We start from the raw sequence: 23,209 nt of genomic DNA on the forward strand, positions 1-23,209 counted from the left end.
ACGCTAGACAAGCAATCCTAACAGCTGCCGGGACTCGACTTCAAATCAACAATAAATTAAAGATCGGACTCCTACTAGAAATGAATGCACGGACAAAAATGAGTATCTATCCGACTACTCACAGCACAGTCGTTCATGTAAATGCGGTATAATCACCGCACACTGCTACAGATCTCCAAGCCGTAACGATAACACAATCGATCTCTCTCTGTTCGGTTACTCTTTAATTAGTTTACTTGTTTGTTCGAGATTTTTTAGGGGGGGCAGGTGAGGGACAAGAGCATCGCGCTGAGTCGAGTCTATTGTCATGAAGATAAACGTTATTCTTCGACACAGCGGGGACATGAAGCAGCTGATGAACTTACCTGGTGCTGAACTCCCCGGCAGGCTCGGTTCACAAACTCCACCGATCGGCGCAGCTGGGTGGCAGGAACCGCAAACGGCTGCTAACGCCGGTCCGGGTCCTCTGTCACAACGTGATCTCAAAAGAAAACCAATAAATAAATAATCCGAAACAAAATCCCTTGACCATATTCGATCGCGGTCGCTCCGTAAAAAAAAAACACACACACACACCAACAAAACAAAACCACGCAATTTCCTTTCGATCGCACTGAATAAAAACTCCCGAAAAAAAGTACACACAACAACAACACGGTAGGACTGAAATTGTTGCACGATCTCCTCACCTTTTAAACAGACAGTGAAATTATTGTGAAACAGGCAATCATCACTTCCTATAATAAAGGAAGGTTTAACAGCCCCACACAGGCAAAAACCAACGACACACAACAGCTCTCCTCGATTTGATAATCCCCTTTCGACTTTTTAAACAACACCCCAACTCTCGGATGTTTTAACCTTTCGCTGGTGTTGTCCAGGCGATAACTTGGAAAAGCCTGTCCGTGATTAAGGACTTTCTTTACGTTTTTTTTTTTACCCCTCTCTCTCTCTATTGAGTGGATATTAATGGGAATTTTCCCTGCATCACTTCCTGCAGCCCATCGCTGCGGCCAAGGGGCTCAGCTGCCTGCGCACTACGTCACAAAAGCGTGAGCGCACAAACCGCTGTCGTCATCATGGGAGCGACGGGAGTGGGTACGTCGCCTGTGTTTTGCCTTGAATGAGGACAGCTAAGGTTGGTGGACATGGGAAGCTAATACTATCCCTTTCAAATTAATATTTTGTTTCGTTACGAACGCATCGATAACTTCTTCATGTGGCTCGTTTTAAAGTTGTTCATTTTTCTCGTTTATCCTTGTTGCTCTTGCCTTAGCCTTATGTAAGTCTTGATAAAATACTCCTCTTTAAAGAGGTGGGTGTTCTTGCTGTTAAGCAATACTTAATTGAACTGCTGTGCCCCAACGCTTATTGTATGTAATTCTCTTTTAGGTGTAACCTGTTGATGACGCATCACTGCTTCTACCAGAAAATATATTTCGGGGTTGAAGAGTTCCCTTTAGGATTGTATGTAGAAAGTTAATAATCAGTTGTCAATCATCAGGGTGTGCTCTGGAGTCATCGAAAGGTATCAGGAATATTTGTTACTTTTGGGATTCTTACGAAAATTTGACCCTGATTTCTGTTGCTCTGCTAACTTCTTATCGGCCTGTGCAGTTGAAGACGAGATAGCTAAATGGCAAGTGTTCATAGCTGTGTTTCAGCAATTTATTTTGATTTTTCATGCCCCCTCCCCCCATATTCCAGTTGTCAAATCAAACCGTCCGATTTATTCTTTCTCCTCGAGAGCAGTTTCTCTCGCAGAGTTCCCAGAATACCCGGAAGTGCTGATTAATAACAGATCCGACACGCTGTGAGGGAACTAGTGAAAGCACCGCAGGCAATCATGACACATCACCCTTTCTCGTTATCGAGTGTCGCTTCGCCCTTTCCGGCCGACCGTGGCTTTCTGTCCTCTCCCACCATGTTTTATCACTGGGATTCAAAATATCTCACGGGTCTGCGCACACTAATGTTGTCATTAAGAGACTCTGAGAAATTCAGCTTTTCTTGTCCCACTTGCTGGTGTATTTATGTTTGCGTTTAGTACAGTGAAACTGCCAGTTCGACAGAAAGTCAGCAGACTTTCCTCTGGGACTGAATTTCCCAGTCCTGTTTCTGGAGCCAAACTGTGTCTTCTGGTTTCATTCCAACAGAGATCTTCATGAAATAAGGTGACTGAATCCTTAATTGGTCTAAATTGATTGATTTTTGAAAGTGTGATGTACTTAGAATTTACAAATAACTTCCTTTATGTACACAACTTCCCCAGAAATCCATTTTGGATTGAAATGGCTCCTCTGTAGGTGTTTTTAAAACATCTCTTGTTGTTTATCAGTGAAAGGCGTGGGGATGAGGCTTTTAAACACTCATGGTGAGTTCTTGGTGCTCCACTGGCCCACAGGTGAGATTCAGCCACATCAGTGAAACAACAACCCTGAAAGAGAGAAGTTCTGAAACCCAGTGCCTGCCACAGGTTCCGTGCTGATTCCTAACCTCATTCCACTGTTTAAGGGTGTAAACTGTTTAAAAAATACAAGCAAATAGTTCAGTTCACTTCAATGGAAGAGCTGGAAGAGCCAAACTAACAAATTCTCTGGTGGGTTATAATCCAGGTGACACAGGGGTAACCCAGGACTGGGATTGGGAATCACTGTTATGGGATATTGGGTCTCAACACTGCGGCTGCAAGACCTGTGTCTCCCGGTTTTCATTCCAGTTTATTAGACTATATGATCAGTAGTCAATTAATACTGTTTTTTTGTGTGGAAATGTAAGTTGGATGGGGCTGCTAATTATCAGCTCTGAAGTAATTTCCACACACCTACATGTGAAATGGTAGCAGCTAATCTTCTGCAGGGCACAGTTGCTCTTTTGTGGGTGTGTGAGACAGTGTTATTCACACCTGTGTCTGGACATAATTAAGTGGCTGTTGATATGTCAATAATTGATCAGATGCTTAATATGCAACTTTAGGAGAGAGTGCAAGGAGCTTTGTTTGCTAAGGCAGTATTTCTGCAGCACGGTGTTTCTGAAATGAAAAGCAAGCAAGAAGCTGAATGCAAGGTTGAGTTAGCTTCACTAATGGAGAGCTCAGCTGGAATAAAACCCAGAATGCAGAGCGAGGAAATGAATGTTAATTCTGGGTTCCCGACTAAATTCAGTTCGTGGCTTGGAACAGTCTGGCCTCCCTAAATTCCCCCTTACCTCCGCTGGTGAAGAGATTTCTCCCATTCTCCCCTACAATGCAGTGGGATTGCTGGTTCACTATGGCGGCTGCTCTGTTGTGTGTAACAATGTGTCGCCCCAGGGATGAATATATACTAATGGCATGAATTTCTGAGGCTTCGTGTCTCTGACCGGTCCAGGCGATGGCCGCAGCGAGGCAGGAGGTGCTGTCTCTGTACCGCCGGGTGCTCCGGATCGCGCGCAGCTGGCAGGCTCAGTCCGGCTTGTCCCAGGACACCAGCACCGAGAGGAGCTACATCACCCAGGAGGCCAGGACACTGTTCAGGCAGAACAAGCAGGTAAGAGCAAAGGGGCACTGGTGTCCTCAGGGGCCGCTGTCCAGTGGGATCAACCTGCAGCTCACCGAGCACGAGGAAAGGCTTCAGCTTGTCCCATTAAGCAAATAAGTTCAATTATGTAATTAAGGGCTCAGGTGGGGTATAAACCAGAACTGGAATTGTCCACTCCAGATGTTCAGGGTCCACAGACCCGACTTCGGCGCCCCTGTCTCCCACGGGGCGTGGGCGTGTGGTTGGATGAAAACCACTGACCTCCAGCTGGAACCTAGAAATCCAGCAGGATTTCTGAAGCTGCTTAAATCGACATTTTGTGGCTGCGAAGGTGGCGCAGATTGGGCCAGGTCAACCTCAGTTTATCAATTAAATACTTCTCCCCTGTGAAGAGCTATTTCTCATTTAAATTAAACTGACGTAGAAAACCTAAAGAGCAGGACTGGGAACCCCTGACCTCGTTGCCTGTTGCCAGCTCATTACTTGGGCTTCTCCTTCAAAATCGCTTTTGAATTCAATGGTTAATTAACCAATTAAGGGGATATTTCAGATGCTCTGAGCTTCCAGAGCTCATCTGCTTCAGTGACAGTAGGGTACAGGCAGGGATCTGTGTCTCTGTACCTTCAGTTTCCGAATGTCCACAGTGGAAACACATGGACTGATGGAGAGTTAGCATCCCGCTGGACCCAGTTCACAGACTGCCAGCTTGCTGAGTAAAGAAGAAGGCTGGGAAAGGAGGAAGTGACACGGATGACATGGAAAATCGTTTTTCTTAGATTACAGATGGCGAGTCAATTAAGAAGTGTATAGAAGAATGCCACGCAAGAATTGAAATGGGTAAGTGATTCGTAAAATGTAGTTTCGGCTTAAGTGTTGCAATCGCAGATGAAGTATGAGAATAATGGTTTGGCTGTTTCGTCCAATGTGCAGGATTTTGTTTTCTGTTGCAAGTAACCGCAGCTCTGCTCTGCCCCCTTTCTGGGCTCATTCGTTTGAAGCTTGTGGAATAGCGCCCTCTGGTGGCTCTGACTAGATACTTGTCCTGTCACTTCTGGTTAAATTGGACGTTGTTTTACCATGTGGTTTAAAGGATTCGGTTTTGGCTTATACGCTACGTTTTTGTACATTATTGCAGTTTCTGTAAATACAGAAATAATTGACTGGCCACCCTTCACCCCATTTAGTTCAGAGTAAGCACTAAATAATTAAAGCACCTCTGGCCAGAGCCCACCAGTGCTCTGCGGTAAGATTATACTGTACGTGGACTGAATGTAGTTTTGTTTCCGCAGGTCTTCATTACAGGATTCCTTATCCCAGGCCGGTGAGTGATGATAAACCGAAACCCTTTTCACTGCCTTTTCAAGGCTGCTGCTTGTGAAAAACATGAGTAACCCTAATTCCCATGCATTCCTTACAAAAAACGAAAAAGCTGATACCGCAGTTTTCATGAAAGAAACAGCAGGTTGAGAACTACTTAGTACCAGAGGGGCTGAATGGCCCCCTCGCCTGTGACTCTTATTATGTTCTAAAAATACATTCAGGAGAGTTAAGCACATGTGTTAGAGGGACATTACCTGGATGTCTTTCTTCAGTATAATCCCACGACATCAGTAGTACCTAGTACTGGCCCGGAGACAGGGCCGGTGTCTCTGCAGGTTTTCTTGCACTCTTCAAAGGAACTGTGCCTGGAGAACTGGAACGAACTGTTACACCGAAAAAAAAAACACAGTCCTCCAGATCTCTAGCCTTGATCGTAATCAGTTATTGGATTATGGTTAAACATTTTCCATGTTTGTTTGGTATTGCTATTGCCATTAAACAGATGCTTTCTAGACAGATCTTTAGCTCTGTGGATTACATACTTGTCATGACTTGTCACTTGTCATGTGATTACATACTTGATTACATACAGTTTGTACCCTATGCTGCTGTGACAGACTTACCTGCCCCCCATGGGCCTGGCCACACAGAGGGGGAGAAGGCTCCGAGCCCAGGAAAGACGGAGGAAGCAGGCACAGCCCATCTACTTGCAGTCACACGATGAAACGTCCTGAGCTCTTCTCTTGGTGTGTGGCCGCGGGCGCAGCCTGGGTGGGGGGCGGTGCTGGGAGAACCGCAGCATAGGGGCTTTGGGTGAGGGGTCACTGGACTTGGCTCTGGCCAGTGCCTGCTGGGGTCCAGAGGAAGGTGCCCCAGAGCTCACCTCCGCAGGAAATGACAGCAACAGTTTGGTGAAATGAATACAAATCAAGAGGCTCCATTTGTCTTTCTTCTGGAGCAGGAGGCACAAATGTCTTTTTTATTTGCTTCCTGATTTTTTGCAGAGGATCTCTCTTATTTCTCTGTGCAGACAGTTGTCTGTGGAAATCTGGAATGATGCACTATTATTAGTCCTTTATCTGATTCAAGGCCAGATGTGCATGTGTGCTTAAGCCAGGGGGTACTCTATTCTTTAATGGGGGTATCTTTAATGGAATACCATCGTCCTTTTCATTTGTGTACTGTCAGTTTACACTTGTGTTGTTCCCTAAAACTAAAACATGGTATAACCTGCTGCTGTTTTCAGTCTTGCAAAGAGACAAGAAACTATATTGGCACAGGGAAACATACCACCTTAACCAAAAATGAAAACTTTATTGTAATTAAGGGCATCTGGGATAGCATGAGACAACTGCCATACCTGCTTGTGTATAAGTGATCAAATCTACTTGCTTTACACAGGCATGTGCAGTCTTCCAAGGCTGTAACCCACTGAATCATAGCTCTGTAATATAACTAATAAAAACTAAAGTAGAACATTTCCAGAGATAGTATACATCTACAGTCCATGTTTGGCCTATTTGACATGTAGCTCAGCAAAGGTGTTTGTAAAGTAATCAGTCTAAAGTTTGGTCAATTTCCTGTCCTTAATTTGTTCTCTTATTAAAAGAGTTGAAGAGCACCTGGTGTATGGACTCCTTAATTACTGCATCAGAAAGAGCTTGTGACAATCCCCAACGTGATATCAGGATTTACGTTCTCTCATATCGGGAATGTCATTTTACTTTCCATTTTTAAAAACGTGTTCATGCCACATGTGTCCTCGTCCTTAATGAAACATGTCTGGTGTATCAAACACATGGAAGTGATTGTGCTGGACAGGGGAGTGGCTGAACGTATGCAGATGCCTCACTCTCCTCGAGTTTCCATCATCCAGAACTCCATTTTCTAACTGCTTTATCCGATACAGGCGTAGGGAAGTCGGAGCCTATTCCCAGCAAGCAATGTGCACACCCAGGACAGGACGCCAGTCCATCCCAGAGCACCCATAGACACAGATATGCACACACTCACGGCAGGGACAGTTTTCTCAGAAGCCAATTAACCTACCGGTACATCTCTGGACTCGGGGAGGAATCCGGAGCACCTGAAGGAAACCCACACAAACTCCAGGAGAACATTCAGATTCCATGCAGAGAGCACTCCAGATCCGGAACTGAACCCAGGGCCCCAGCATTGGTTACCATTGTGGCACCATGCTGCTCTTGTTTTCTGATATTAGACATATTTAAAAACTGCACTGAATGTGCTGTGACTACTTGCATCCCTAAACTAAAACCAAAGTATTATAAAGTGCTTTGCTGGGCTGTAAAATTGAGCATCAATAAAATATTAAATAACTCGGTTATATAAAAAAAACTTTGATAGAGGTCATATCTGAAACCCTGAAGGAACGTTCCACTGGGTAGTCATAGTAGAGTAAGCAGATCGCACAAATCGTGATGAAAACTCAGCCCCTTCACAATGCTATACCAACTGATCTCCAGCTGCCCTCCTTCCACCCCAACAAATGCACAGCGTGTTTCTGCAGCGCCCCGGTTTCTTCCCGCAGGGCTTTATTGATCGCGGTTGGGTTGCTGTGGGGCCGCGCGGCCCTCGAAAGGCCCGTCAGTCATCGAGCTGGCAGAGACAGGCCACGCCCCTGTTGATCCAGTGCTGCTGGGGCCGGTCAGAGGGCAGCTCGATGGGCAGCACGTAGTTAGTGGAGTGGCCGGTGGTGGACAGCGTGCCCCTGCGGGCGCTGGTCTTGTACACCGGGCAGAAGTACACGTTCTCGTGCAGGAATTTGGAGCTTTCCCCCGGCTTCAGCCAGATGATGGGCAGCGGGTCGAAGAGGATTTTGGGGAGGGACTCGCCGATCACCCTCTTTTCCCTGTCCCAGCGAGCGCCCTCCAGGAACAGGCCTTTAATGTAGGCACCATCCTCCGGCTTCGCCGGCATGTCCGTCTCCTGCGTGGTGACCTGAGGACAGTAGATGCCACATCATGACAGAGGTGGGGGCACATCGAGACAAAAATGCAGGTTGCGTCTCTTTCCTGTGTACAATGTTTGAACACGGCAACATAAACATTTGTCATATTCCGTAAAGATAACGTTTAAATAAGAGTGTACAACTAGGAAGAGGGCCCATGACCTGTTAAAGCTGAGAAGTAGTGAAACCAGGACTGCGGGTTCAGATATGCTGTGTCTGTGCCACAACTAGGATTTGAAGCCAAAACGCAGTCACAAGCCTAGAGTCCTAATCTACTTTTCTTCCTCCTCACTGTTGCCTGGCTCAGCTGGCCTCTTTTTAACACCTCCTACTCAAGCGCAATCTAAGCTCTAATGTCTAGAGGATCTCTCCAAGGTGGAACTGTCCTCCGTTTGTGATCACAATTTAGTTAATTTTTTTTCGGCTCATGGGTAATGCTAAAGACAGTAAGAACTTCTCAAGGTTTAGCAGCAGACCAGCTGTCTGAAGGCCCAGGAGACAGTGGCTGTGTGGATCTCCTGCACAAACAGCACAGGGGCCTCTTGATGGGATGAAAGCCCTCCCAGACGTGATACAGGACATCATTCAGGACCAAAAGATATTCACGAAGACAGGACAACTAAACACATTCACAAGACTGAAAAAATATCACAAAGACTCCCAGTCCTACACTGAAGAAAGCAGGATATCAGGGTTAAGAAATAGAAATAGGGTGTTTTGCCACCTGGAGTTTTTCTGTGGCAATCTTACCTCAAATTCGAAGCCAACGTGATCGATCGGTATAGTGTACTTCCTGGCAAAGTTCTGTGACACACCAGTGAGGAAGGACTGGGTGAAGTAGAACCCTGATATCCAGAACACATTGGGGGGTCCATTATCTATCCAGTCCTGTGGGGAGCAATGAGACTGTCAGTGGATACTGAGACAAAGAGCACGGCTATGAAGCGTCTGTGCTGTTATGTTTAGTTTCCACCTCCTCATCCTGCAAAAAAAGACGCAGGTTAATGTGTTGCTCCTTGAAAAACACAGTATTATATCAACATGGAACGTCTGGCAGTACCTGGAGAAAGTGCAGCCTGGCGAGGAAGTCGGCCACATAGCTCCCCAGGGGCTTCAGCGAGGGGTAAGATTTTGATGCCCACATGGCGGGCACCTTTCCCACCAGCATGCTGTTGAAGACATTCTCCAGCTCAGCCGACATCACCACCTGGCCTTTCAGAGCCTTGCGTATGTTCACCAGGCTGCTCCGCACGACCTGGGTCAGCCTGGCAGAGAGAAAGCAGGCACCGGGGCTTTAGGGAAGGGCGGGGGTTTGGGGGGGGAGTTCTGCAGGGACCTGGGCTTTGGATGCTGCGCATCAGAGACGAGCTCCCTGCTGCTGCACTGTCTCGCAGAGAGGCAGGAGAGGCCGAGCCAGAGCGGCAAAAGATGGGCGTGGCGCTGCGAAAGCCACGTCTCTGAAGGTTTACTGTGGTGCCCCGGTGAGCAGCCAGGGGAAAGTGTAGCGACACTGGGCAGAAACGCCGTGAGAGCAAAGCAGGCAGATGTACTGTGACGCATGATATAAACCGCGGAAAAAAATCGCACCGCAGATGAAGTAAACTCTGTACGCTGTCTTAAAGGAAAGGAAAGTTGCCGAAGCAAAACTGCGGAGACAGAAAAAGAGATGAGCCAAAAGAACCCGAGCTACACTGAGTACGCTCTTTTAGATGGATCACACGTTCAGACTGTGCAGTTACCGGAAAAAATCAGTTAGCTATTTGATTTGCATGACTGCTCCATGTTTGCAAGTTCATATAAAAATGTGCTTATATAACAGTTTAACATTAACATCATTAACCTCTGAGCCACTAACAGCATATGTCTCACTGGTTAGCTGCTTTGCATCATTAATCAGGTGTCCCTTCTGCTCTCCTCCAGCTCAGCAGCGTGCCCAGTGCTGTACCTGTTGAAGCGAATTAGTTCCTGTCTCAGCACGGTGTTCATGGACTCCTCGTAGATCACTGGGTACTTCTCTATCACCTTCTCCAAGTCAAAGTCGGCAGGGAGTTTGGATAAGATGTCCACAGCCAGCTCTTCAACCACTTCCTGAAAACCATTAAACAAAAACTGGTGATGGGCTGTCACAGATGTGTGGTGCTTTTAGAGTCTCCATTTCTGCATTATTTGCCTCAGACCTGCTGAGAAGGAATCAAGCCTTCCACTCTTCAATGTCCCTAGGCACATTGTTCCAGAGGCGCTCTCATGAACACTAAGAGATCGGACATTTTGTGACCTGCAGTTCTTCATGCTGCCCTGAGAGCAGGAGTCTTACTTGATGCTGTCACACGAGCCAGTTTTAGAGAAAAAAAACTTGACGCTGGCCCCAGAGAATCAAAATAATCCTGACCAGTGTTGGTACCATGTGCACTTGCGAAGAACTCTGGACGTTTGAAAGGTGTATTAATTTTGGGAATGACGGACAGGTGGACAGCTTGAAAGAAAAGCCCTAAGCTAAACGGATGTGTGTAAGACGGCTACACTGTCATGTTGCTGTCAGACATGTTGCAGTGTGTTGTGCTGATCAAACCCAGCCATCCCCCAGCACTGCCCTCCAGGGAGGGGCTCTCACCTGCGGAGATTTAGCCCCACCCCCAGACTGCCTGGGCAAGGTGAGCAGCACCCCGTCGAGCAGCTGATTGGTCTCCTGGTTGTCCTTTGTGATGTCGGCATTTTCGTGCAGCCCGAACACCCCGGGGTCGGCGCTGATGGGCAGGTTCCGGACGTAATCGATGTAGCACTAGAACGCAGCAGGCAGAAGCGCATGAGCAAACATCTCCAGATCCCAGTCAGACAACAGTCAGCAAGAGCACGGCTCCTCATTTAAAATCCCCGACTCGCTGGGCTTGTCGTGGTCACTCGTGCTCAGCCCGGTCTGTCTGTAACAGCTGAGGAACTGGTGCCATTGCACGTTGTGATTTGATAAGGATTGATAAGGGAAATGACCTCGTTATTTTCACATCTCTGGATGAGTGAAATATCCTTCAGTGCTCGCTCAGATACACACTGATGCCGCGTGCCCCTGCGGTCCCATTTGAGCGGCGCCCCCCCCCCCCCCGGCCCACCTGGTAGGTGCCGTGAGCTGGCACGTAGTAGACGTCCCCGGGAGACAAGCGGTACTGCTCCTGCTCCACCAGCTCGCGGCTGTAGAAGATGGAGAGCAGGGACAGGAGCAGCCGTCTGTCCTTGTCGTCCGTCACGCGCCCCCCGTAGTTACACTCCCCTGTCGGGCAGAGAAGGCCACAGACAGCCAGAGCCAGTTAGAGCGTCGGGTTCTCCCGTGGGTGTAGCGGTTATTCCTGCTGTTCTGGCAGAGCCGGCCATAGGCAGTATTCGATGAAGTATTTCGGTGTGGTTTTTTAAAGTGTAAATGTGCCGCATCGAGCACCGGACTTCCTGCTTGACACATTCGTCAAGCATCGGAAAGAAGGCAAAACAAAACTAAACCTGCCGCTGCAGCAGGCCTTGAAATTTTAGTCAAACGTATTTCCTTTTGGTTGGGCCGAAATGGAGACAATGTTGAAACGCTGCGCGTGGACTGCTCTGTGGCCGCTGCTGGTCTGAGACTGGTGCAGGGGAGGATGACCTGCGCTCTGCTGCCCACAAAAAAAAAAAAACTCTGCTAGCTACACAAAGCAATGCAGCACCTGCTTCTGGGGATATGGGTTTTCTTTTGGACTCTCTGCAGCACATCTGAATCCGGAAGTCATTCCCAGACTGCGGGTAAAGCCACAGCCCTTACCTGTCAGGTATGTGAGGGCCTCCAGGGGAACTTCATCATACTCGTTCAGGAACATCTGGATCTGCCTCATGCTGATGCGCAGGTCTGACTCGTTAAATTCATAAGGGATATTCCAGCCTGGAGAAGAACAGAGCGTGCCGATCAACCTGGAACAGCTTGCAGAGGTTCTTTCAATATGCAGGTAGGAGGCTTTTTAACTTGCTCGCCTTTGTTTCATTTGAATACAAACACACAATACACACCAGCCGGGCCCCTGTGGAAACAACCACAGTGGACAGGCTCCTGAGGTGGAGGCACTCTGAGCTCTTCAAGACTCGCTCGAATCACATCCACTCCTTTAGAACACACTTTCCCAAACCACGTCTTCGTTTTCGCCTCCTATTCCTGTAAATACCTGTGGGAGTTTTACCTCCCACCCAGCAGATGGGGCCTGAGCTCTAATCCTGTGAGCTGAGACTGTAACAGCAGGCAGTGGATCTCCATGCTGCCTGTCTGGGATTTGGAACTGGCAGGATCTGTGTTTACAGGGCTGAAGTACTAAAGACTTCAATCCCCCGGCAAACTCGCAACTAAAGCAATTTCTGAATCTCTGCCTGTTCTTAGGCTCCACTCTTACATTCGGTAATTGCAAGGAAAACAGATATAAAACATTTATTTTCAGAATTACAACGTCTCTCTCCAAGGGCGATTGAAGAATGGTGAACACAATGAAGAACACAAGGAAAACACAGAAAGTGATTAGGGACCATTCTCAGCCGGCAAAATGTCTAAACTTCTCTAAGCAGTTTGTGTGCTTCCACAAAGCACCCAGTTAAGCTCTTCTGCATCTCCTATGCACAAAAACATGAAGCTACAGCTGTATATAAAACAAAGGATGTGGCTGTCATCTGGAAGTTGACTTAATCCATTCTTTCTAATTGCTTTATCCCCTTCAAGAACAGAGCAAAAACTCAGACACAGTATGGGATTTTTGTGGAACAAATGGAGTTCTCATCTCTATCCTTGGACACGCACGGAGAAACCTACAGGACAAGCACAAGCAGCTTGGATTGTAATGAGGGGAGAAACCATGCAGGCAGTGGGCAAGGGAAGCAATGCGGACCACAGCCGGGTCTCACCCAGGGGTCCGAAGTTCCTCCGCTCCTGGACGAGGGCGTGGAAGAAGCACAGGCCGAAGAGCAGCTTCTGCCACACTTCCTGCTTCCGGGAGCTGTTGAAGAAGGCGGGGTCCGAAATGGGGTCGTTGAGGTAGGAGCGCAACAGGTTCGCTCTCAGGCCCTTCGGGGGCTCGTTGGTCATCTTCACCCCGTTCTGCAGAATACTGACGGGGAACTTGTCCGAAGGGTAGCTGGTCAGCCACAACCTACGTGGGTCGAGGAGGAAGGTATAAAGCAGATTGATATTGTGCTCAGCTCAACAAGACTACCTTTGCCTTCATACTAACTAGACAACTGTAGGGATCTGGATTATCTGAGTTATATATATTTCTATATGGAAAAAATGCCATTACTATTATCTGACGTAAAACTATACATTTGCCAAAATAGCTTTTCTGATATTCTGAAATCCAAACTTGTCATAATACGCCACACAAAGAAAAACAAATATTTATGAATAAACTTATTTCACGCTCACTGTTGCAAACCCGTTGGCTCATACACTACCTGCCTACCTTCTCAGGCATTCAGAGGCTGTACGTGTGCAGGACATGTGCTGACCTGAAGGAGGGCTGGGTGTCCTCAGGTGTGATCACTTCCTCGCAGATCTTCTCAAGACTGGGCATCCAACTGGTGGCCAAGTGGCAATTCTGTAGGACGATCCAGGTGCCAGCTTTGATGGCACTCTCAATCATCTTGGCGGCTATGGGGCCCTGGCCCTGGCCCAGGGAGATGCTCTGGATCTTGGTGCCGCCCATTCCCAGGTCATCAGCAAACTTCAGGAGACCTGGGAGAAGAAAAAGAGATAATTAGCACACAAGACCATTGGAGGATATTAAACAGCAAAGCCTACAAACAAGCATGGGTGTAATGAATGAGACGAAACTGCTGTACATGGCTTTACACATCAGGCAGATATTATTAACATTTGCATTTAATGCTGATTTAAGACAGTATATTCAAATTAGAACAATAAAAGATCATTGAAATTGAAGTTATTCCTCATTTCTTTAAAGACCTGCAAAACTTATACCGAGAGCAATCTGTGACAGACGGGATAAGCTTGCATTCCTTTCTGTGCTTCATCAAGTTTCAGGAGCTCTAGACACATATGGATCGGTTACCTACTTTATTTGTGGACTGAAAGTCCCACAAAGCCTCAAAGGCAAATCTGCCCGTGGTGATTTTTCCACCAAGTGTCTGACCTCGTTTTGCACACGAGTTACCTGCCATAGGGTCGGCACCAGGAGAGAGAACGAATATCAGAGGAGCGCAACAGCTGGAATCGTTGTAACTTCCTGCCAAGTCAAAGGTGGGAGGTTCAATGTAAGTCTTCCCCATGTTGTCAGTGATGAACTCCTGGACTGCGGGCACGATCTTGTCAGGCCTGAAGCACCGCAGCACAATCATGCGGTACATTCCCTCCAGGAGCTTCCACTCATCCGGGAGCTGCTCCTCGTGGGGTCTGGCGGAGTCGTAGATCTTCTTCCACTTGGGTAGGTTACGCCTTACGTGCTCCATGAGCCCCTGCAGGTTGTCCAAGCCAGACGCCCGCACAATTTCAGACCAGGACTTCTCCGAGAGCCACTCGGGAGCCGGGTTGGGGTGAGGATTGTCGAGGGCCACGCCCCCCGTCAGGAGGAACCTCCAAACCGCGTCATTCACTTTGCCCTTGCCCTTCATGATCCCAACGGTGAGCAGGAGAGAGAAGAGGAGCTTGTCCTTCTCAAAGAGGGAGCGGCACACATTGTTATATATACTGACGGTGAAATGTTCAATGATGTTCTCTATTCTGGTCTGTAGATCCTCACTTTTTAGGCTCTGGGCAATGGACTGGACATAGAGATTGATAAACCAGGTCAGGGAGTACTGGTACATGGGCTCTATGTTGGCCAGATCGGAAATGCAGAAAAAGAGAATGGAGGAATGCTCGGCCACTGGACGGTAGCCCAAGCGGGTGTCATCAATCTCCTTCTCTGTGACGGATGCGATTTGCTGCTTCTCCGAAATCTCCATGGACAGCACCTTAGAAGAGGACAGGATTTTGATTGCAGTCTCATCTTCTAGGATGTTTCCTTCAGACGAAGACAGGACCTCCAGGATTTTATCCTCAATCTCCTTCAGCTGCTTGTTGTTAGCAGCGCTCTCCAAGATCAGCTTGTTCTTTTTCTCTTCCAGCTCCGGTTTTTCCTTGGCGGCCACAATTCCGAGAAGCTGGTCCTCCAGCCCCAAGGGTGTGATCATGAAGTTGAGCAGGCAGACTTTGACCGCGACCTCGGGCAGGTAGTGGGGGTTCCTGAGGCGAGTCGTGATGTAGAATCGAAAGTCCTTGGAATACTCAATTATGTTCTCCCCTAGCCTCATGTACTCCACACCCTGTTGCTTAAAGGTCTGCTTGAGAAGAATAGGCTCCAACACAGCATCTAGCTCTTCCCCAATGCTCTCCAGCAAGACAGGGGTTCCAAACTGTATGGAATTTTCCAGGATTCTCACATAATTGCTGTCTGACAGTTTGATCACAGAAAGCTTGCTGGCCTTCTCCATGTTCTTGATCCACTTGTTGGCCTGCCCCTGTGGGTCTATCATCAAGGGCCAGCGCCTCGAGTTGGACACGATGATCCCATTGTCCGTGGAGAAAGAGTCCACTGGCAGCCCCGCAATTTGCCAAGCTCGTATCATCACGGGGTTCCCCAGGGTGCTGCTGAGCAAGAACTCCTCTGAGCACGGAATCTTCTTTTCCTGGCAGAGGGTGTGCCACTGCTTCTGGCACTCTTGGCGGTAGTCAACAGTGAAAGCCCCCAGGTAAGCTACCATCCCAGAAGACAGGAGGACGTCCCCAGTGAGGTTAGCGTATCTGATCCCCAACAGCCTGGCCGCCTCTGTCCACCGGTCCTTCTCCCCGCCTAAGCCACCAATCAGCTTCTCGGCTCTCACCAGCTTCTGGGAGCAGAGCACAATGTTGTCCTCCAGCTCTTTCTTCTTGTTGTTCATGGCCTCAAACTGGTCGTTCAGGGCCTGCAGACGGTCCTCCACTTCCTTCAGCTCCGCCCGCTTGATGCTGAGCTTCTCCATCTGGACCGAGAGCTCTGCCTCAGCCTCCTTCAGCCGCTCCTTCTTGGGTGCCACCACCTTGGCCACACGCTCGTACACCTCCATGGCTCGCACCCACTTGCACAGCCCCTCGCAGGCCGAGGACACGTTTTTGATGATGGAGGGCAGGAAGTCCGGGTGATCGATGAACTTCTCCCTGATCTTCTTGATGTTGGCTGCTGGGATGTTGTCCTTGTCGAATGTCTTAAGGTTCTCCAGGAATTTCATGTCTCCAAGGAGTTTCTTGGAGGAGCCCCAGTAGTCTTCGATCATCTTGCCTGCAGGGAAATAAATGTTATTGAACATATTGGAGAATGGTGAGATGTGCTGAGTCTCAATGTTTTAAGAATCTAATCCTTATTAAACAGGTAAAGCACATGCGTATTCATCACTAAAGGGGAGCTGAACTGGGAAAGGAAAACCTTTTTAGACTTGTAGCTTTACCGTCGCTAGCAGAATTAAACAATCTAAGTAGGTGAGCCTTTCCCATCTCTTTCATATTATTAGAGATTATCATGCGACTATCAATTCAGTGATTTTTAAAAACATGACTATCCCATGGAATGGGACTGCAGTTCGTCCTGTATTTTGGCCATTTCCTGTAGCCTTGCCTGAGCCTCCAGGGTCTGGTTTCCTCTCGGGCTTAATCCCCTTCATGACACAGATGCTCTCCATGACCAGCTTGACTGGGCCAGGTGGATTCTGCATGGACTTGACCACAGTGATATCGGCTGGTTTCAGGGTGTCCAGGGCGGACAGGGCAGCCTCCAGAGCAGGCATTGCCTCAGCCAGGTCCCCCTCACACTCATCCTGCAGAGGGACGCAAGAACATAAGCACACGGACAAGCAAAAAGAGGCCAATCTGCCCTTAAGCCCTTTGATCCCAAGATCTCATCCAGCCCTTTCTTGAAAGATGTCAGGATATCGGCTTCAATAACAAGGCTGGGCCACTGGTTTCATACCCTTCAGGTAATGCTGTGGCTCGTAACGTCACATAATGGCAACGCTATCCATTTTTATAAAGTAAGCAAATAAGTAAGAAATAAGTGAAATTGTTACTTTTAATGGATTTGTCAGTCTTGCCTGTTTTTTGTATTTTTGTACAATCTAGATTGAACTGATCAGCTTTATCATTATCCTGAGGCTCAAGTCCTGAGGCTTTAGTTTCCCTACTAAAGGCTTCTTCAGCCATACCTTGATAGCTTTGGCTGCAGCAGCTGCCTCATTGGCCACCTTCTCGTCAGCGGAGACCAGCTCTTTCTTGGCATCGACATCCACAGTCTCCTGCTCTATCTTCACCATCATCTTCTCCGTCTCGGCAGAGGTCTGGATGAGCTCCGGCTGTAGGGCGGTCAGCTCCTTCTGCATCACAGATACCTGGCGCCAGAGGACAGGGGATCACAGGACACTGGCCAGAGATCTTGGTCAACGAGCAAGGCAGGGAGGAGGGGGGCAATTTTATAGCAGATGTGTTGTCAATCTTTTTGGCCAGGTTTCAATTTCTGCTCAGCACAGCCAAGGTCCTGATGAAGTAACAGTGAAGTGGGAGACACCCACCTGCGAAGCAGCAAACTCCAGTTTCTCCAGACCGACCAAGTAGCGGCTCCTCATGGTGTCCACCTCCTGCCTCTTGGAGCCGAGTAACGCCTTGAAGGTCAGGATGAGCTCCAGATAAGAGGTGGGAGTGACGTAGTTGTGTCTCCTCAGAGTGGTGTAGTACCTCTCCGAGAGCTCTCTCACACTCTCCTGGAAGTATTTGCACAATGACACCACCCTGCAATTCAAGACAGGCCATGGGAAACTGTGGAAGTGCCATGCAAGTGGACTGTGGTAAACTTTCAGAAATGTAGATAAAGATTTTAGCCAATTGTTTTTTAGCTTTTCAACGAATGCCCTGAAAGCAGACATTCTGCTCTTAGCAGAACTCACGCCTTCCTGATGTTGTCCTCCAGTTCCACGTCTTCCAGGAACTTGTTGGCCACCATCTCCAGGGCGTCAGTGGGCCAGGCCTGGAACCAGTCGATGGTACAGCAGTTAATGAGGGAGGGGAACATGCGCAGGCGGTTACGGAAAGCATCTCCGATGGGGCTCATGGCTGCAAAACAGAAAGAAACCACAAAGAATAAACCTTGCTGACATCTGCAAAATTCCTACAAACGCATCCGCAAAGGATGCCACATCGCAATGCTGGTATGTCATTGGGTTTAAAAGCCTAGGCGATTCAACATCAAGCCCTAATTCATTTTACAATTCCAAGAGCGATAGGCAGCATGTGCATGAGAGCAATAGAGATGACAGGCTGAGACTCTTCGACCCTTAGAACAGAAGCTACGCTCATCAAGAATCCATTTGTTGATGTAAAAATGAAAGCGTGTAAAATCTCAGACCTAGGACGATGTGCAGATTGGCTTTCACCCTGTCGATGAAGAAGTTGTACATGGAGAGGGGGCTGGCGTCGATCTTCCTGCCCTCCACTCGTGCGACGGCCTGCATCTTCTCCATGATCTCGGCGCGCTCGTCGGAAGCAAAGATGTTGGGCACGTCGCCCGTGTTGAGCAGCATGTTGATGTCCTCCACGAAGGCCTCGTCCTTGATCTGACTGTCGCTGAACAGGAACACGGTGCTCTTGCCCTCCGCTCCAGCCTTCAGCATCACCCTCTTCAAGTCGTCCCTCCAGTCTGAGGTGCCGTAGTTCTTCGTCAGCTCGATCTGGAAGAGCTCAAAGTCATTGATGAAGGTGGCCAGCTTGGTGGCGCTCTGCCGGCCTGACCCTCCGATGCCCACCAGCAGCAGGTGCCCATTGTCCTGCTTCAACACCCGACAGATGCGGGAAATGTGTTCAATGGCAAACTTGAACATGACCAGGGACATGGGCGCCTTGCTGACGTTGTTGAACTCCTCCAGGTAATACTCCATCACCCCCGTCAGCTGCTTCAGGTCTGTGATCTCATCGTAGGCCTTCGTGTCAGCGTCCGGCTTCAAGTAGTCCCCAAAGAACAGGCTGCGGATGTGATCGTCTGTTACCTTCCCCGAGGGCGTCAGGTGGCTCAGCAGCTGCACGGGGGTAAACATAGTGAAATAACTCATTCAGACTACTGCAGTCTCGAACCCTGGAGCATTGCAGATCCTGGAAGAGACCCCGATTCTGTGTAATTCTCAGGTCATAAAAAGAAAAGACCTTTTTTGTTGCGAGCGCCAATTTGATCACATATATTGACACACCGCCTTTAAGAATTTGCAAGGCTAGCTTGTGACTGGACTTTCTGACAGAGTTTCTCAGACCAGGTGTGTCGCCACCCTACCTTGTCGATGCTCTGTTTGAAGTAGCCTGACGTCCTCTCCTTGACAATGCCGAAGAAAGTCTGCCTGTCATCGTTATCAATGAGCCGGTCATAAAACACCCGGTACACCTCATGGATCCAGAGCCGGATGAGCTTGTCTCCTTCCTATCCGAACCAAAGGAAACCGTAAGGTTTACCTTTCCGGAAATGATTTCTAAAACAACTGAAGATAAACTGAATAGCGCAAGCTCAGACTTTGGGTTAGAAAAAAAATAAAAATTAATGTCTTTAAATGTGGCCTCCCACATAAAGAGAAGGAACGGCACACACAGCTTTCACATCTTCACCCTTGCGATGGTATTGGAAAGCAGAAACCCGTGGACCTGCTGAGCAACATTAAAGCAGGTAGACGCAGGTATTGGATTTCCTTTCCTGGCCGGGCCGGACGTGGCAGGAAGCAGGTGGGTACCTGCAGGTGGGTGTGTGGGCACAGCAGCACTCCCCGGATGACTCGGGCGAAGTCCCGCAGGTTGAAGATGTAGTGGGACTTGGAGGGCGTGGGCAGGAAGCTCTCCATGGTGTCCTTGTAGACCGCCATTGTGGCCTGCACCATGATCTTCCCCAGCCTGCGACACAGAGCACACCACCCCGGAGGGGCTCACTCAACACACGCTGAGACACCGCAGTGCGCACCCCCACCCCCGCCACCCACGGGCACGGTGCAGCATTAGAGCAGGACGGGGCAGTCCTGGTCCTGCAGGGCCGGTGTGCCTGTGGCTTTTACATTCCAACTCAGCCATTAACGGGCTACACCACCGGGCTACTGCCTTCACTGGACCAGCTCGGCAGGAGAGACCTGCAGACGGGACCGGCCCTCCTGGATCAGGACGGGACTCCCTCGCGTTCAAGGGGGCAGTCCGGGAAACTCACACTCTCAGGCTACGCTCTCACGTAGCCTTACTCCCACTGGGAGGAAGGAAGAAGAAGCCGGGACCTTACTCCATCTTCTCCAAAAAGAGTTTGGCATTGTTTTAAGATTGGGTCGGGTGGGCCCACACTTACTCCAAAACGAAACATAAAGAAGAAATGGTGAACTGTGCTCTAAATCTCCTGCGCAGTCATGAACGTTACATTTTCACAGCTTGAGTAGACATATAGTAAAGGAAAAGCTCTCTCTCGCTTTTTCAGTAAGCATTGCATTACCTCTGGTGCTGCAATTTCGACTACAGAGTTATTATTGCATTATGCCTGTTTGACTTCAGCAGCCCCTGCACGCATGTTTACAGACCTGGAGAAGGAGGCCTCAAAGCCCTTCCCAAAGTGCCAGTCAGCAATGGAGGTGAAAATCTTGCTCAACGTCTCGTCATCAAAGGAGTCGATGGAAACGATATTCAAATGTCTGGTAAAACGGCCTGCGGTTTTAAAAGAAAAAAAAAGAAAAAAAAGATTTTCCTTGTGTGTTTATTCAGTTCTCTAGCTACCCCCCACAAAAAAGTGGAAAGCTTTCAATGCATGAAAGAAAAAAGGTAAATCTGAAGCATAATTTCTTCCTTACCTGTAATGTCGTTTCTGCCACCACCAGGGGGCCCCATTGCTGAGACAAACAACACATCCACAATATCCAGTCTGGACGTGTCCTTCTTGTCATACCAGTGCCCGTGGTCTATCCATTGCCGGAGCAGCTCAATAGGGGGCTGGGCTCCATAGACTTCCTTAGCGGGCATGTTCAGGTCATCTAATGCAATTGCAATCATAACGAGAACAGTGATAAAGGCTTACTGAACAAAATGTAGCTGCCTGCACACAATTGTTCTCTGTCGATGCTCCAGTGTTGTGGAAGGACCTTCCTCAGACTTTACAAGAGACAACTTTTGTAACTGACTTCAAATCTAAACTTTAAACTCCCCTTTTTACCAAGGTCTATGTCTGATTGCCTACAGTCGTTTTGTAAAAACCTGTATGATTTGTTCTGTCTTTTGCATTCACTCTTATTGTACTTCTATTGTCTTTTTCTTTATTTCAAGATGTACAGCGTCCTTGGGTTTCAAAAGGCGATTTATAAATAAAAGTTATTATTCTTGATGTTGTTGCTTTTATGGTATTCTTGTTTTGTACAAGTGTTATGTAAAAATTGCATGACATATTCTTCTGTTTGCTTATGTGTGCCTAGCATGCTTTAATCTGTCTCTTGAAGGCCCTTCACTCGCCTTGATTTCTGTGAGAGTCTGAACTGCAGAGTGCACTCTGGGGGCATAAACTACAAAGGCACTCCCCCTCTGCCCACTCCTGACCCCCTCCTGCCATCCCAAAATTCGGGGTCCTCAGCCTGTTTTTCGGAAACCGGGGAAGCTGTTTTAAAGAAGTGAGGGGAGAAAGACAGGGAGGCTAGCCAGACGCGGCAGTTCGATCAGCGAACGAGCCCGGCCCTTACCGACGTACACCACACACTTCTTCCCCACGGGGGGGCCGAACACGCCCTTGCGGCGCCGGTCCAGCTTGGCCATGATGATGTCCTGGGTCTGGTTGGCGGAGGTGCGGGCGGAGAAGTTGATGCCGTTGGGGGTGTAGCTCTCCTTCGGCAGCCGCAGCAGGAAGCTGTTGTTGATGACGGACTTGCCCGTGCCCGTGGGGCCCACGAAGAGCACGGGCACCTCGTGGGACAGGTAGGTGCCGAGGAAGAAGGACTGGCGGGCCGTCTCCATGGTGGGAATGATGAGGTCGGACACCTGTAAAGAAGGCCCGGGAAGGGGGAAGGGAGGGGATTGGGATGTAGAAACATCTCTAACTTCGCTTGTTCAGCCATCACATCCTCACCGCAATCAGGAGTATGGGGGACCCCACCACGATCGTAACAGTCAACACGTAAAATTTATTAATAGAATTTGCATTACCTGAAAACAGAGGTTTTAGGTCTCATGGATGGATGGATGTTTGGTCGTTATGCCTTCCAGCATGTAGGGGCAGCAACATCCTGTTGCTGTTTCCATAACATTAGTTTTTTATGGGACAGGGTTGTTTTCCTTGTGCCCAACCTCCAACAGGGTGGACCTGGCGCCCGATGTGGGACACAAACCCACTACCCTGAGATTACGAGTCTCATGCTCTACCAACAGAGCTAGTCAGGGGCCCTTTTAGGTCTCATAAGAACTGCTTTTTCCCCCCCGGAGGAGCCCAGGTCTGACTCCCCGGGAGTCCTGTCTCATTCTGGGCTGCACTACTGGGGTGAGTGTGTATGTGTGGCTTTGTCACCTCCGAACCGGCACCCTGAGAGGCTCCCGAGGCCCCTGTGTTCATCACCCCTCCTTATCACTGACCTTCACCCCAGATGGGATGGTAGACTCTTCCTTCGAGATGGAGTCAGTCCAGATGTTCCACTGCCCAGACGCTTGCTTGTGGAAATAATAATCATACACACTCCCTGTGGGTTTTACGAAAAAAAGGCCAAATAAATAATGCAGGAGGGTGCAGGAAATACAGCGGTTTGAATCCTGAGTTTGCTCTATATGTTTGAAAATAAACTGTGCCGACTGTAATACAACAACGCCATTTCGTTATTAAACACAGTGTCGTCGGTGTGAGGGGTGTGCTCTTCAGTTCACTGCGTCTAATATGAAGGCATCACCCCGCTGCCTCGTGACATTTAGAGAGGACGGCGGCTGCAGGGGCCCTGTCGAGCGGCGGGCCGTTACCTCGCTCGGGGAAGACGTTGTTTTTAGTGAGCTTGACGCTCTTCGGCCGCGGGTGGCTGTCGTCCATGCCCATGATGAGGTTGCGGTAGAAGGCGTCGAACTTCCTGCGGCTCTCCCCGTTGATGGTGCCGCCGATGCTCCACACCACGGCGAACAGGAAGAGGCCCTGCAGCCACAGCGTGATCTGCTGGCTGGACATGGGCTCTCGGCCGTCCCTCCCTGACTCGGCGATCTCATCTGGAGAACCAGACACAGCCACCCTGCTGACTCATCATTACACCGACGCAGCCGCTGTTTATATGTAATGCTAATGAGAACAGGTATTCTTTTCTACTTCCTGAATTGCTTTGTTAACTCCCCAGTGCTTTCTCTCAGAAAATAAGCAACCACTTGCACTTGCAC

At 48.8% G+C, this 23,209-nt stretch overlaps 3 protein-coding genes across 15 annotated transcripts in view; 1 reads left to right on the top strand and 2 right to left on the bottom strand.

The window, feature by feature from the left end:
* The window catches only part of dcun1d3 (defective in cullin neddylation 1 domain containing 3), a 21,707-nt gene extending 20,676 nt beyond the window's left edge, over window positions 1-1,031 (bottom strand). For both annotated transcript variants that reach the window (XM_069180713.1, XM_069180714.1), the window contains exons 1-2: window positions 690-1,031; window positions 366-481 (exon numbers count right to left, since the gene is read on the bottom strand). The gene's annotated coding sequence lies outside the window, so the exon portion shown is untranslated. The remainder of the gene's footprint in view (window positions 1-365; window positions 482-689) is intronic.
* lyrm1 (LYR motif containing 1) lies at window positions 1,031-9,816 on the top strand. Of its 9 annotated transcripts, none has more exons than XM_015360219.2 (7): window positions 1,031-1,138; window positions 1,393-1,639; window positions 3,369-3,527; window positions 4,295-4,355; window positions 4,808-4,839; window positions 5,456-5,584; window positions 9,730-9,816. In XM_015360219.2, the coding sequence occupies exons 2-6, from the start codon at window positions 1,637-1,639 to the stop codon at window positions 5,570-5,572; spliced, it is 372 nt and encodes a 123-aa protein (XP_015215705.1). In that variant the 5' UTR covers window positions 1,031-1,138; window positions 1,393-1,636; the 3' UTR covers window positions 5,573-5,584; window positions 9,730-9,816. The 9 variants fall into 9 exon arrangements, with proteins under 9 accessions (XP_015215705.1, XP_006637396.2, XP_015215702.1 ...); XM_006637333.3 differs by lacking the exon at window positions 9,730-9,816 and adding an exon at window positions 7,620-7,704; XM_015360216.2 differs by lacking the exon at window positions 9,730-9,816 and having other exon boundaries at window positions 5,456-6,459.
* Window positions 6,133-23,209, bottom strand: part of dnah3 (dynein axonemal heavy chain 3) — a 52,135-nt gene continuing 35,058 nt past the window's right edge. For all 4 annotated transcript variants that reach the window (XM_069180710.1, XM_069180709.1, XM_069180711.1 and 1 more), the window contains 22 exons: window positions 22,808-23,044; window positions 22,433-22,536; window positions 21,550-21,844; window positions 20,674-20,853; window positions 20,407-20,530; window positions 19,588-19,744; window positions 19,140-19,283; window positions 18,225-18,891; window positions 17,767-17,932; window positions 17,395-17,611; window positions 17,032-17,214; window positions 16,444-16,647; window positions 13,974-16,110; window positions 13,309-13,534; window positions 12,709-12,953; window positions 11,591-11,707; window positions 10,914-11,071; window positions 10,421-10,588; window positions 9,755-9,897; window positions 8,870-9,074; window positions 8,560-8,697; window positions 6,133-7,799 (listed from right to left, as the gene is read on the bottom strand). In XM_069180710.1, coding sequence (XP_069036811.1) covers window positions 7,446-7,799; window positions 8,560-8,697; window positions 8,870-9,074; window positions 9,755-9,897; window positions 10,421-10,588; window positions 10,914-11,071; window positions 11,591-11,707; window positions 12,709-12,953; window positions 13,309-13,534; window positions 13,974-16,110; window positions 16,444-16,647; window positions 17,032-17,214; window positions 17,395-17,611; window positions 17,767-17,932; window positions 18,225-18,891; window positions 19,140-19,283; window positions 19,588-19,744; window positions 20,407-20,530; window positions 20,674-20,853; window positions 21,550-21,844; window positions 22,433-22,536; window positions 22,808-23,044 — 6,569 coding nt within the window. In that variant the 3' untranslated portion in view covers window positions 6,133-7,445. The remainder of the gene's footprint in view (window positions 7,800-8,559; window positions 8,698-8,869; window positions 9,075-9,754; window positions 9,898-10,420; window positions 10,589-10,913; window positions 11,072-11,590; window positions 11,708-12,708; window positions 12,954-13,308; window positions 13,535-13,973; window positions 16,111-16,443; window positions 16,648-17,031; window positions 17,215-17,394; window positions 17,612-17,766; window positions 17,933-18,224; window positions 18,892-19,139; window positions 19,284-19,587; window positions 19,745-20,406; window positions 20,531-20,673; window positions 20,854-21,549; window positions 21,845-22,432; window positions 22,537-22,807; window positions 23,045-23,209) is intronic.

The sequence above is a fragment of the Lepisosteus oculatus genome, chromosome 19, assembly GCF_040954835.1.
Source record: "Lepisosteus oculatus isolate fLepOcu1 chromosome 19, fLepOcu1.hap2, whole genome shotgun sequence".
Lineage (NCBI taxonomy): Eukaryota > Metazoa > Chordata > Actinopteri > Semionotiformes > Lepisosteidae > Lepisosteus > Lepisosteus oculatus.